Source organism: Harpia harpyja, chromosome 15, assembly GCF_026419915.1.
Source record: "Harpia harpyja isolate bHarHar1 chromosome 15, bHarHar1 primary haplotype, whole genome shotgun sequence".
Classification (NCBI taxonomy): Eukaryota; Metazoa; Chordata; class Aves; order Accipitriformes; family Accipitridae; genus Harpia; species Harpia harpyja.
The window spans coordinates 4,237,484-4,250,635 of record NC_068954.1 but is presented as its reverse complement, the minus strand read 5'-3'; the positions used below and the strand labels follow the sequence as shown (position 1 = coordinate 4,250,635).

The 13,152-nt window shown below is 47.0% G+C and overlaps 1 protein-coding gene across 1 annotated transcript; it reads right to left on the bottom strand.

The window, feature by feature from the left end:
- Positions 1-813: 813 nt before the first annotated feature.
- LOC128152024 (interleukin-17F-like) lies at positions 814-2,874 on the bottom strand. Its single transcript, XM_052809972.1, has 3 exons — positions 2,848-2,874; positions 1,731-1,975; positions 814-1,119 (listed from the first exon to the last, which is right to left on the bottom strand). The coding sequence occupies exons 1-3, from the start codon at positions 2,872-2,874 to the stop codon at positions 882-884; spliced, it is 510 nt and encodes a 169-aa protein (XP_052665932.1). The 3' UTR covers positions 814-881.
- Positions 2,875-13,152: the final 10,278 nt, after the last annotated feature.

Below are 13,152 nucleotides of genomic sequence, written 5' to 3'. Positions count from 1 at the left end.
CCAGCACTGCCTGTATAACCTCACTTCACTATTTTCAGACCTTTTTTGCATCTTTTCATCTACTTAGGCTGCAAGCTCTCACGCTCCCTCTTACTCATATCACTGCACCGGAAAAAGCCTGATCTTTGCTGAAATCTCTCTGTGCTACTGCAGCACAAACCCATTCCTTGTGTCTGCTTTCATTTTGAGCTACCATAAAACAACATTCTTTCAAATAAAATACAATTTTTATTCAGAAAATAAGTTATTGAATAAATACAGAGAAACATTTACCATATTTTTGATACTCTGAGCACACACAAAGCCATAAATATAGTCATAAATAGAAGATATAAATAGAAATATAAATACTCATCAGTTCTTTAACACTCAATGCAAGTGGACACAAACCCAGAGTGCAATGAGAATCAGCCTTAGTGGCACTTCTGTCAGATTTACACTAGTAATACCCTAGAGAGCAGGGATGGCCAGAGAAGGAGAAGGGGCTAGGGGATGAGGAAGGGAAGGAGAAATTTTTGTGCAGGAGGAGGAATTTTTTGTGGCAGTGCTCGTTGGCATTTTGAAACAATAATTCATTTGATTCACCAAACTGATATAAGCTGCAATGAAAAAAACCCCCACACTGCTTTAGCCCCTCCCTGATCGGAGTCACAAACAAAACTTTTCCTCCATCCCCTTCTCTCCCCTCCATCACCAGCTACCAGCGACTTCCATTCAGAAATGAACAACTGCAAGAATCAGTACTTTCAGGAGATAATTTGCTCAGATTTGCAAGGGAAATGGCATGTTGAATTCCTGGGATGCGAGGTGGGCATCTCCCCTAAGAGACGTTCATAGGAGACATTTCTTCTTCCCGATGTTGCCTCTCTTACGAATCCCTCCTAGGACTGGTGGTAGATGACTGGGACGGCGCACGTGCAGCCCACAGTGATGACTTTCTTCTCCAGGCGGTAGGTGGGCAGGCAGCCCCGCTGCTCCCGCCGGAGGACGAGGATCTCCTGTTGGATGGGGACGGAGTTGAGGCTGTGGTCCAGCTGCCCCAGTGCATTCACGCAGCCGGAGAGGCGGCACTTGGCGTCAGCGATCACTTGCGGGAAGCGGTTGGGGTCCTCGTCGAGCCTGGGGATGGGGACACAAAAGGGGTTTATGCACTTGCACAAGACAGTTTGGCAGGATCTTCTTGTTTAGCTCCATGAAAGCACCATACTATTTACCTGTGTCTCCTCACTCTGAGACATGGCCAAAGAATTTCCCTATCCTCAACATTTTTAGAATGATTTCCTAGAAATGGAATCAATTTGGGGAGGGTAATACTGCCATATCATTCTTTAGGAGTTGATGAATGGAGTGGAGTTGGGTGAAATACAGAACTAATCGCAAGTGGACCATTTATTTTTGATTGGTTTTGCTTTTATTTCAGCATTCAAAAATTTCTTTCAGCTATAAAAATGTAAAATTACAATGTACTGACATTTTTCTTTTCCTAGAGTAACAATTCTTCGACAAACATCGATAAGATGATTAGAAATCATGCCAGTGATGTCCCGTTGCACTGCAAGCAGTTTCTCTAGGAGAAATGTCACCCAACATCAAAAGGTAAGTGTGTGTCAAGAAGCATTTGCAATATTCACAGGACTCCAGGCATACCCTGAGAACCAGCCATCGTTCACCACAAAAACAAAATCTATGTAGCACAGCCACTGCAATATAGATAACAACTAAGCAGTTACCTGTAATCCCAAGGAGCAAGAGACCTGTTCCTGACATCATGGACCATCCGAAAGGCATGATCTGAATTGCTGATATGAATGTCAACTTTCACCGTTGTAGGGAATTTGAGACCCTTTTGGTTCAGGCAATCTTCACTAAGCCTCACAGACCCACCGTCCTTGCTGGATCGAGGATGAACTACCCTCCCACGCGGTGAGCTCCTCACGGCGAGTGCTAGAACCAGCACCAAGAGCAGTGATCTGAACTGGGAAAGAGAAAGGTATCATTAGCTCCTTTCAGTCAAGAAAGAGAGAGCACAGACAGCCAGGTCTTGACTAGACTGGACTATCAATGGACCATCTTCATACTTATATTTGGGTGAGACAGGCCAGCACGAGCAAATAGCACAACGATGCTAATAATACTCATCACAATGGATTCTAAACTCTGATTCAAATTCTGATTCATAGTTGGTTCTGCACCAAGAAGAGCACCTCTGCAATAAGCTATGACAGGTCCTCCTCCATAGTCAAACAGCAATGTCTTATGATCTACAAGGTGGGGTAAGGACTCAGTTGACCCCATGCCTAAGCTTAGAAACCTAGTAAGCCACCTGCTTTCTCAGGACAGGAAAGGTTGGCTACCTAGCAGCCATCTGCTGGAAATAACCCTTTTCTCAAAGAAATCTGAGAATCTGGGGCCTTTTCCAGGAGATAGGGTTTTAGGAAAAGAAGACAGATAAATGCAAAGCTTTTAAGAAAATCACAGGTGTTGGCAGTGCTGCACATACTACCCAGGTTGAAATTTAAATGCACAGACATTCTCTTCACACTGAAATTTCAGCAATTTTGATAGCATGTTGTCTGAGAAAAGGACCATCTCTCCCAATCCCACATCAGCAGTGCTGCCCTTGCAGATAAATAGTGGAAAGTCCATTGCCTCCCTGTCACTCAAGCACCAAACCTGTTTGCAAAAGCTCAGAAGAGAAAGCTGTATCAGACAGACTTAGCATCCCGTTCAGCTCCCACTAAGTTACCAAAAGGGTTGCTTGTAGATAACAGCATCGTGGGATCTGCAGTCTGCTTTTTCTCTTGCAGCAAACCTATCTTAATACTTACACTAAATATAAGGACTTACCACTGCAGTGTAGCTGGCAAAAGCCATGGCAATCTCCCTGCTGCTTTAGGTGGATGCACACAGTGACAGAGCACAAGAGGTCTCCTTCTCTGAGACCTCTTCCAGTCTGTGCGTCTCTCAAAGCCAGTTGTGGTGTCCTTTTTATAGTGAAGTTCAACCACTACCATCCTTTCCATTGCAGCATATAGCTGGCTTACCTGACCCGAGGTTAGGAGCTGATATTTCATTTTCTAGCCCACTTCCTTCCGTCTACCTCCAGAAAGGGGAGGGCAGATACTATGTCATCAGAATCCCAAATCAGCCAATACACTTTATTCAGGCAGATAAAGAGATAAGGGAAGAAAAGGAAAAAAAAAATGTTCAGGCAGCTTTTTTTTTTCCCCTTCCCACCCCCTCTTTCTAATATTAATGTTCTCTTACCATGAACACACTTGTGGATGCACTTCCACGTGCCTCACACAAACCAAACAGCAGAGATCAGAAAGCTGCAAAGTCAGGCACCCAACAAGGGTTTCAAAATGAGGCCAGGACATGGAACTTCAGGGTTTAACCTCCCTTTGCTTCAATATCACAATCCGCCCCCAACCTCATCTCGGGGATCTCTGTGTCCTGCGGTGAGCAGGCAGGGGAAGAATAGATGCCCAGGACAAGTCCCCCTGGAGACCTTAGGGCACCAGGAGCTGGGATGCCTTCCCCACTCATTGCTGAGATCCCGTGTTGACGTGTTCTGGAGAGCTCTTTGAAAAACTCATGCATGCCCTGAGGGCACTAATCAGCCTTACTGGCCTTGACCAGCATCACCATGGGTTTCCCTCCACAGCCCATCACCAGGAGTCCCATTTCAGTTCAGCTTTGGGCCCCCGTCCCTGCCTGAGCTCTGCTGTAGGAGTGCTGGGATTTCCTTCCCCTTCTCTGGCCTTGTCTACTGGTTGGACCTTGGACTAGCTTTTCTCCTGGATGCACTCCTTGGACATACGTTGTAGACCATCTCCATGGCCATATGTCATAGACCATCTCCATGGCCATACTGTACTGCACTTTGCCTAGGTCTCCTTTGAGTGCCAGGGGGCTGAAGAAAATATAAAGTATTTTTAAACAATTTTCATCTTGTTTTAAAGTGCCTGAAAGGGCTGCATCACCACCACCAGTGCAGTGTCTGTAGATGGTGATGGCACAGCAAGGTGTTATGATGTGGGGTGAGGTGTGAGCCAACTCACATGGAGTTAGTATCCTGACAAGCAGCTGGGAGTGTCTTTTGATGATCCTGTGAAAATCCCACCAAACTTGATGAAATCACAAATGTTTATAAAGCTTCAGCATGCACAATGTAAGGGCTTGGCAAAATTTAGCAGCCAAAGTCTAGGTGGGATTAATTGCTCCTTAAGGATTTTCCCAATGTGCTTTTTCCTTTGCTGTGTCAGTGTATCATCACACCTGTTCAGTAAAATATACACTTAAGCCCTTAGAGCGATGAGAAGGTAATGATGTCCTTGTCCGGAGCTGCCAAATCCAGTAGCCCCAAATTCAAGCCCAGTAGAGGAGGGGCTGCTACAGCTCTATGCCCCCATGTCCCTCCGGTAGTGAGGCTGATCACAGATTCCCAATAGGCACATACACACGCACACACGTATGCCACATGTGTATAACATATACACATATGCAGATGTCCAGCCACATGAATCAAGACAGGCAAAAAGCATCACTCAAGCAAACACAAACAGCACCAATGGCCTCATCTTGTTCCCCTCTCTGGCTGATCACGACGAAAGCCTGTTAGTGGAAAATAGGTACGGACATATATGTATACACGTACAAAATGGATCTCTCCAGTTATTGGCCTTAGACCGTCTCTCCAGTAGTTGCCCCTGGATCCCCCAGTCTCCCCATTGCTTCATGCACAGACACAAAAACCAGTGGGTCTCCCTGGCAGCTGCTCCAGACTTACGACCTTACCGGTAGCCAACCCCCAGATCCCACAGTCTCTCCAGTAGCTGGTCTAGACCTCCCAGTATCCCCAGCAGCCAATTTGCAGACCCTCTGGTCTCTCCAGAGTCCTGCCCAGACTTACGGCTGCTCCAACACCTGCAGCTAGTCCGGCTTGATGTCTTTAACATTTCCATACTCACACAATATACACGCACACCAGACCCTCAGTTTCTGGCCCGTAGATCTTCCAGCACTTGCATGTAGAAAAAAGCTAAGAAAAGGATTTAATAAGAAGGCAGGGCACACTGGGGTGATCAGGCACAGAACTCAGCCAGACAAGCATACTGACCACCATCCCACTTACGTGTGATCAGCCCCTGTCATCCCTCCTCTCATCATTTTCCATTTGTTCCTCACTGATCCACCTTGATCCTTTCCTTTCCCCAACTTTGCCCCCCCCCCAATCCCATAATAAGTCTTGCACAATCCCAAAATGCTCTTCCCAGTGCACCATAATGAGTCCCATATCCCTGTAGCCAGCAAAGTGTTGTGGGGAAAGCCTTCCCCATTGACTTGTCTGGTGGGTCTCACATATGGATTTGGGTTGACCATCCTCCTTGGGTTGACCATCCTCCTTGGACAGCTCTGAAGGAGCCGGGTCAGGGGCTCTGTTGGCACTACGTTTATTTGGGTTCTTCCACCTGGTGATGCTCCTCTGCTACTTTGCGTTCATGGAAAATAATGGCTTTTAATCACACAAGCTAACAATCCCCATTTTATAATTAGGTGACAGAGGCATGAAAATAAAAGGGGAAGCAGGAGCAAGGATCCCGCAAGGATCAGTCACAAACTGGAGGAGAAAGACCAGTGCATGTGCTCTTTCCCCAGAAGCACCTTTTACTTTGGTAAAAAGCTATTTTTATTGCAGAAAAAGACCATGTAACCAGTTTGATCAGCTCCTCTGTGGAGAAAAGCCCCAAGAGAAGCCTCTCCCAAAGCCATATAGCCAAGCTGGAAGAGGAGGACTGAAGCGCAGGACTCTTCACACAAATTCATCTCAGTCCTCCAGAAAAAACAACAGATTCATGGCATTTTCAGTCCTCTAAAAATTCAGCAGCCTCTTACAGATTCATGGCATTTTCAAACAAGGGACTAACCTGGTCCCTGCTCTATCACCTCTCTTGAATAATGAGGTAATATCAATTTTCTGACCCAGTGTCCTGGTTTCAGCTGGGATAGAGTTAATTGTCTTCCTAGTAGCTGGTACAGTGCTATGTTTTTGAGTTCGGTATGAGAAGAATGTTGATAACACACTGACGTTTTCAGTTGTTGCTCAGTAGTGTTTAGTCTAAAGTCAAGGATTTTTCAGCTTCTCCTGCCCAGCCAGCGAGAAAGCTGGAGGGGCACAAGGAGTTGGGAGGGGACACAGCCAGGGCAGCTGACCCAAACTGGCCAACGGGGTATTCCATACCGTGTGATGTCACATCCAGTATAAAAATGGCAGGGATTTGGGGTGGGGGGATCACCGCTCAGGAACTAACTAGACGTCAATCAGCAGGTGGTGAGCAATTGCATTGTGCATCACTTGTGTATTCCAATCCTTTTATTATTACTATTGTCATTTTATTAGTGTTATCATTACCATTATTAGTTTCTTCTTTTCTGTTCTATTAAACTGTTCTTACCTCAATCCATGAGGTTTGGGGTTTTTTTCCCCAGTTCTCTCCCCCATCCCACTGGGTGGGGGGGAAGTGAGTGAGCGGCTGCGTGGTGCTGAGTTGCTGGTTGGGGTTAACCACGACACACATGTTCCTATTCTGACTGTTCACATCTATACATTCACGAATGCATCTACAGAGACATGGAGTATGGAAGACGAAGAGAGGGTAGAATTACCAGAAATTCACTTTTATAGCCCAGAAACTGACCTCCTTTTTTTCCCCTGAGTACTCGTAGTGAAAGGAAAAGGGCATTGCCATGAAAATGGGTTGGATTTTGCAGGCACAGGGTTAAGCGGAAATTGTTACATGCGATGAAGCAATGATGTCATCGCGAAAAATACTGGGTTATTAGCCCTGACCACCATTTTCCACTCACATCTGCTGTCTTCAGCAACTTATAACTTCAGCAAGGATTCCCTGTTTGACCTGAAATTTCCTACGACTGAACTTGTCCCAAGCTGAAGTTCTCTGAAAACTTGATCTAAAAGAGGTCACCTAATATGAATCATTATAAGGGAGGAAAAAAATACTCATTATCTCAAAAAGCTTTCATTCCCATGTTGCAAGGGCGTGGAGCAGGGATGGGGACTTAGAAATCAAAGAGAAGTTTTAATTTCACCAAGAACTCTTCTACACTTGAGTTACTCTAAAGAAAACCACTGTTTGCACTGCAGGATTCATTACATGCTTAGGTTAAGATTTTCATAACACTGCAGGGGCTTCAGGCATAAGACGTGCCTGATTTCAGATTGGGCTTGGATGCCACATCTTTCTAAGCTCCTCTGAACTTTTCGGCTTTCACATCTCACAGGAGGCACCTGTACCACCTCCAAGGAAACATGGAATTAAAACTGCAGAGCAGATAGAAACCAAAACTACTCAAATGCCTTTGAACCTAGAGGAACAAACACCAGACACTGAACCATGACCTGCATTTCACTGACTTCGCTACTGGGCAAAGCAAGCGCTGTTTCTCACGTGCATCTCTGCAAATATTCATAGCTGGGAGTCACGCTTCGATGACACGATAGTTTTCTGGTCTAGAAGCAGATACCCTGCCGTGAGGGAGGGACTAGAGAGACTAGATACGGCTGGAATCCTAATAAATTAACACGACTTCTCTGGAAGTCATGTTTCTTTAGCATCCTCTGCCCCACCACCACGCTGTCCCACGGATGGGATCCACTGGACCCAGTGTTGGTGTCTGCATCCCAGCAAGCCACCACGACTTCTGCTAGGAGAATAGGCTCTATTTTGGGGGCAGGTGTCCCAGCCAGCTCAGCTGAAGCACATCAGAGGACCTTCCATAGCCTGCAGCAGAAAAGGAGATAACAGGGCTGAAATCTCAACCCCAGATGCCAGGGGCGATTAAATATTTCAGAGCTGAGCTCGGCAGCTCAGCTGAAGCACAAGCACAGGGCAGGGCCCATACCTCCAGCAGCTTATTCCTGCCTCGCTGGGCACCCCAGGTTTTTCCCTTCGTGACGTGTGACACCATAAAATCACCTACCTTCTGATTTAGAGAGTTGACTGTACACACTCATGCTTACTCCCGGCGGGGTTTGCTGACAGCACGTTATCGCGCTGGCAAGACTCATGACCCATTTGCAGACCACAGCCGAGAGACGTGAACTGGAAAGACCGAATTTTGAGGGGAAACGTGGCTGGCCAAGCATGCCACAGATACCGGCAGCAGAAACCTCACCGCTGGTGGCCCTCGTAGGGCACCGGCAACACCTCCGGGCTCTCTCCACGGGTCATGGGCAAACCTCATTTTTGGCTGCCACCCCTGGCTCGGCTTCACACTTTGGCCAGAGCTGCGGGTTGAGTGGAAGGCAGGGATTAGTTGATGCTGATGGTGCTGGCATGGGGATTTCACCCCTAGTCCCACAACCTGGGCGCTCACCCGTCCCACAGCAGGCAGATAAATAGGGCGTTTAATTTCTAGCACCAATAGCCCTGCCGAGAGTGGGGGGACTACGGGCTTAAATATAATACTAAGGTGCAGTGTGTTAAATAAGGCGCCAGGGAAACGCCTGGGTGCATGACCCGACGCTGCGGTCACAGGTCTGGTGCAGGACCCAGCCCCGAGGGCAGGACAGACGAGCTGGGTGATGGATGGGTGGACAGACTCTCTGAATTGGGTCACCCAACCCAAAAGAAGGGTCAGGGCCAGAACTGGGGCTCCTGTTCTCACTCCCATGCAGCAGGGATGAGACCGGGTAAATTATTAGGGACATAACTCGAGAGGTGGCAACAGGGAACGTACGAGACCAAACATTTTGGTTGCCCAGGTTGGGTTTCCTGAATCATCATTTTTATTACCTGCAATCCTTAATCTCAAAAAGAGCACAGTGTCCCTCAAGAGAGGTTGCACACTCCCCATTTCCCGGTGGGAGCTGAAGTTTATGCTTTCACCTGTTTTGCAGGATTCATCTAAAAAGTCAGGTGCTGGTCTTGGTCACGCTGACACGATCAGCTTTGTTACCTGATTCTTTCCCACCAAGATAAGTTTTAGTCTGCACATTTTCAGGGCAATTCTAGGGAAAGCCCAGCTACCTCTCACTCACGTACAGGCTCTTCCTTAGACAACGTAGGTTGCATTTGCATTCACATGCTGTGCGCTGCTGCCTGGTAGGTCTTCCATAGGTCGGGCCATAAAGACATGGAGGTAACTGGCCTCCTTTCCTTTCAGATCCTTTGGAGAGCCTGGGTCCAAGCCCTTCTTAGCTTATGGTGTCTTGGAACGGCATCACGTAGCCAAACCAAAGGGTTGCGGAAACATCACATACTTTTGTACCTTGTGCGTTATTTCCCCCGTGTATTATAGGAAATTGGGCTGGAGGGGATCTCAGAAAGGAGCTTAGTGCATCTCTGGCCTCTTGCTCAGCCCCAGTGGAGCAGCACCTCGACTTGAATCGTTCCTGATTGGCAATTGTCTGACCTATTCCTGAAGAGCTGCATGTTACAATTAAGCTCATTATTCTCTTCTGTGGCCAACAAAAAAAAAAAGCTTATTTCTTTCTTCTTTGAAACTACCATGTCTTTTAGATTCTATAACATTTTATACATCCCAACATATCGGGGCCTTGACACCAACATGGCACTTATTGGCTCATGTTTAGCTTGTGATCCACTTGCTCAATGACAAGTCTCTTCCTAAAGGACTATTCCCTCCCCATCGGTCTCCAGTCTCTGACTAAGGCAGATGATTTCTCCTACTTCAGTTCAAAGGTTTATACGCATCTTGATTGAACTGGACACTATATATTTCATATTATTTCCTCAATTCTAACTTTGTTTTTTGAACATTCAAGGCCCTTCCCAACTGGCCATCGCCTGCCGATATTAGCAGGAAGATATTCTGTTCCCTTACCCAGCCTGCTAATTAAAGGGGTGACCAGTGCTGGACTGAGGACAAACCCCTGTGGGAATCCTGCTCCGTTCATCCTCCGGGTATCACAACTACTCTCTAAGTAGGGTTTTTCCAAGCAAGTATTCACCCACCACCTTATAATTTCATTTCCAGACCACTTTTTTAGCACGCTTATGAGAGAGTTATGTGCAACTGTATCAAAAGGCTTAATAACATCAAGATAAAACACACCTACAGTTCATCTCCTAACCACAAATCCCATTACCTGTCACAGACCAGCATTAGTTTGGCTTCGCATGATTTGTCTTGTAGTCTTGCTATTGCTTTCTTGTGATACAACTTTTGCTTGATTATCTGTCCCTGCAGCTTTCTGGGAGCTATGGCTTTCCCTGGTTTCTCCTTTTCTTTCTCCCACTTTTTTTTTTCTCTTTCCAGTTTTCTTCACCCATTCTTCAAGATTTCCCAGAAGGAATCCAACATACTGGCTCAGTTCAGCTGACCTCAGTTATCTAAAACCAAGACACCTGGAGCTGAGCTTGGGGATTTAGGCTTGCTTTAGGCTCAGCAGAGAGCAACAGGCACATTTAGACCACAGTTAATTGTTATTAATCTTAATCCCAATTAATCTTAACTGCTGCAGATGCTCAGACTTAGTCCCATCTATATTGGATGAATCATGACCTAAAGGAATCCATAATTTGTTTCATGCAGTTTGCATTTAATATTATTTCTTCAAGATACAGAAATCCTTTTCCAGGCTGTCTTCCCCTGGGATCTTCCCTGTTGAGCCCCTAACATTACTCAAGCCAGGTTTCTTGAGAATTGCAATCTTTATTCTATGGTCTCCTTCTTTTTTTTTTCTAAGTATCACAAACTCCATCATCATTTTCATCCACGCCGGAATTTTCAATCAGTTCTTTTCCATCAGCAAGAATGAAGCCTGGGAATGAAATAGAATAGCAAATAATACTATATAAATATTAGTAACTACTATTATAAATATTAGTAAATTAAACAGTGGCAGAGGCTGTTTTCTAGAACTAAAACGAATTGGCACAGTCTGGCCACATTGCCAGTATTAAAAGCTTCCAGCATCCAAAACAAGGTGGTTTTATCACAACTGCTTCTTGGCCCATGCACCCTCCTGAATCATGGCCAAAATTCTGGGAGAGGGCTAGTTAAGCCCATCAAAACCGTGCCAAGGACCAATCCAATAATATAGCTAGCCGAGGTGCAGTGCCCAAGTTTGGGTCCCATCGCTGTTTATTTTATTAGAGCAGATGATACAGCTGCAGCGTCCGTGTGGCTGAGCATCCAAGAACTGGGTGACATCTCTGGTAACGTTGCAGATTCAGGCTGTTCGTCAGATTCAGCTGATCCCCACAAACCTCTCTGCCTTTGGGATTTGTAGGTCCAGATCTTTCATCCATAGGATTAGTTGACCACTCATTGCCAAAACAATTCTCTTACTTTTGACAGCAAGCTGGTGTTGCTCCTTTGTGTCCCACTCCTTTCTACCTCTCTCCCACCAGCCCCACATGGCACCTCTTACCTGAATTCCTTTGGCAGGGACGAGGAAGCCACACTCTCGTTTTTATTCAAAGGAGAACCCTATGGGGAGCATTCGGAATACATTTATTTGGTCTGGACACAGCCCATGTGGGCCAAAGAGCAGCTAAATGAAGAAGCTGCCTTCCTAGGCGCTCCCAGCCTTTGTGGTGCTTCTGCCTATACGTCCTCGCAAATATCTCTCTGCTGCCTTCCGTTTCCTAAGCTACGGAGTTACGAGCTCTTTTTTTTTGCGGAGACCTGTCCCCTCATACAGCAGGGATTTGCATTTGATGCTGGGATGGGGATGCTGGAGGACCTGGTGGCTGCCACCCACAGTTCCCGTACCAACTGTCCCACGAGCTACGGACCATCCACAGACCCACCAGCCAAGTCAGCTACTTCTCCGAGGATCAGGGATTTGGTTTTCCCTTGTCAGCAAAGACCCTTCTCCCAAGGACCTGAGCAATTGCAAAGGATCTACTGAGGTGGCCACCGACACACGGAGGTGGATAGCCACATCCTACCGTCCCAGGCTACAAGATAGGAAAATAAACCAGAGATTTACCTGCCCTGGAGCTCCTCCTGGTGTCTTGTCGTGGGAAATACAATATTAGCAGTTCCCCAGCTGTAAGGACAAGGAAAACACAAAGACCTCAGCAGAAAAAGGAGATGGCTCCAAAGAGCCCTCACTGCTCCCTGCTGTGACCTGCCAAGAGGAACAGCCTCCAAAAATCAGAGAGAAGTGGGGAGAGGGGAAGGAGATGACAGTCTCCCCACTCCTACAGCAAGGCAATGTCAGACCTGCAGAAATTAGCAAGGAACTAACTATGTATAAGCACCCGGGCACCTTTCCAGAAGAAAAAGGTTGCTTCCTTGCCCACGAATGAGTTGGTAAGAAAAGGCTGCGTTTGGCCCATCGTTCCTGCCCAGGGGCTTTGCAGAATGCAGCCGCCACGCAGGAGCGGAGCGCGCTGGCTCAGCTCTCCTCCCGCTCCCCCAAAGCTCAGGACCAGAGCTGTGTAATAAAACCACCGAGAAGGAACATCTCTGACCATCTGCCTGTTCAACTCGCTCTCGCCGGACTTTGCCGTTTTACGAGCCAGGCGCTGGCCGTAGGTCTGAGGTCACTCCGCAGAAGTGCAATACATCCAACCAGAGACCTTTTAGACATGCAAAATCCCCTCCAGATCCAAGTATCTGCTGTCACAGCTGTGTCGGAAGAGGGGAGCTCAGGAATCAGGCTTTTTTAATTCAACAGGTCTGTCTGCAGAAGAAAAATGGGAGGTTTTCCCCCTTCCCTGTGCCATGAAATGCTACCAAGCCCTCTCAGCCACAGGTATGTGCAGCTCCAGGTGGGCAGAGGCCACGTATCTGCAATGAGAGAGGCAGGAGCTGCCCACATTTATCACCCACCCACCCCAAGGGCATTTCTGCAAGTGCCCGGTCCACCAAGGCAAAGGCAGATGCCCGAAGGTTTTCCACAGCAGCACTGGTCCCCAGAAGACTGCAGGGTTGCGTCCCCAGAAGACTGCAGGGTTGCATCCCCAGAAGTGGGAAGAGTTTAAACCCAAGTAAGCAGCAAGTCATGGGGGAAACGCTATCTAGATATTTTTATTATTCAAATCAGTATTTATGGCATCCAGAAACAAAGGCACATGAACTGTGCAGGTGCCCGGAGATGGGCAGGGACAACAGCAAGCACCAGTGCTGCTCAGGTCCAAAGTTTAAACT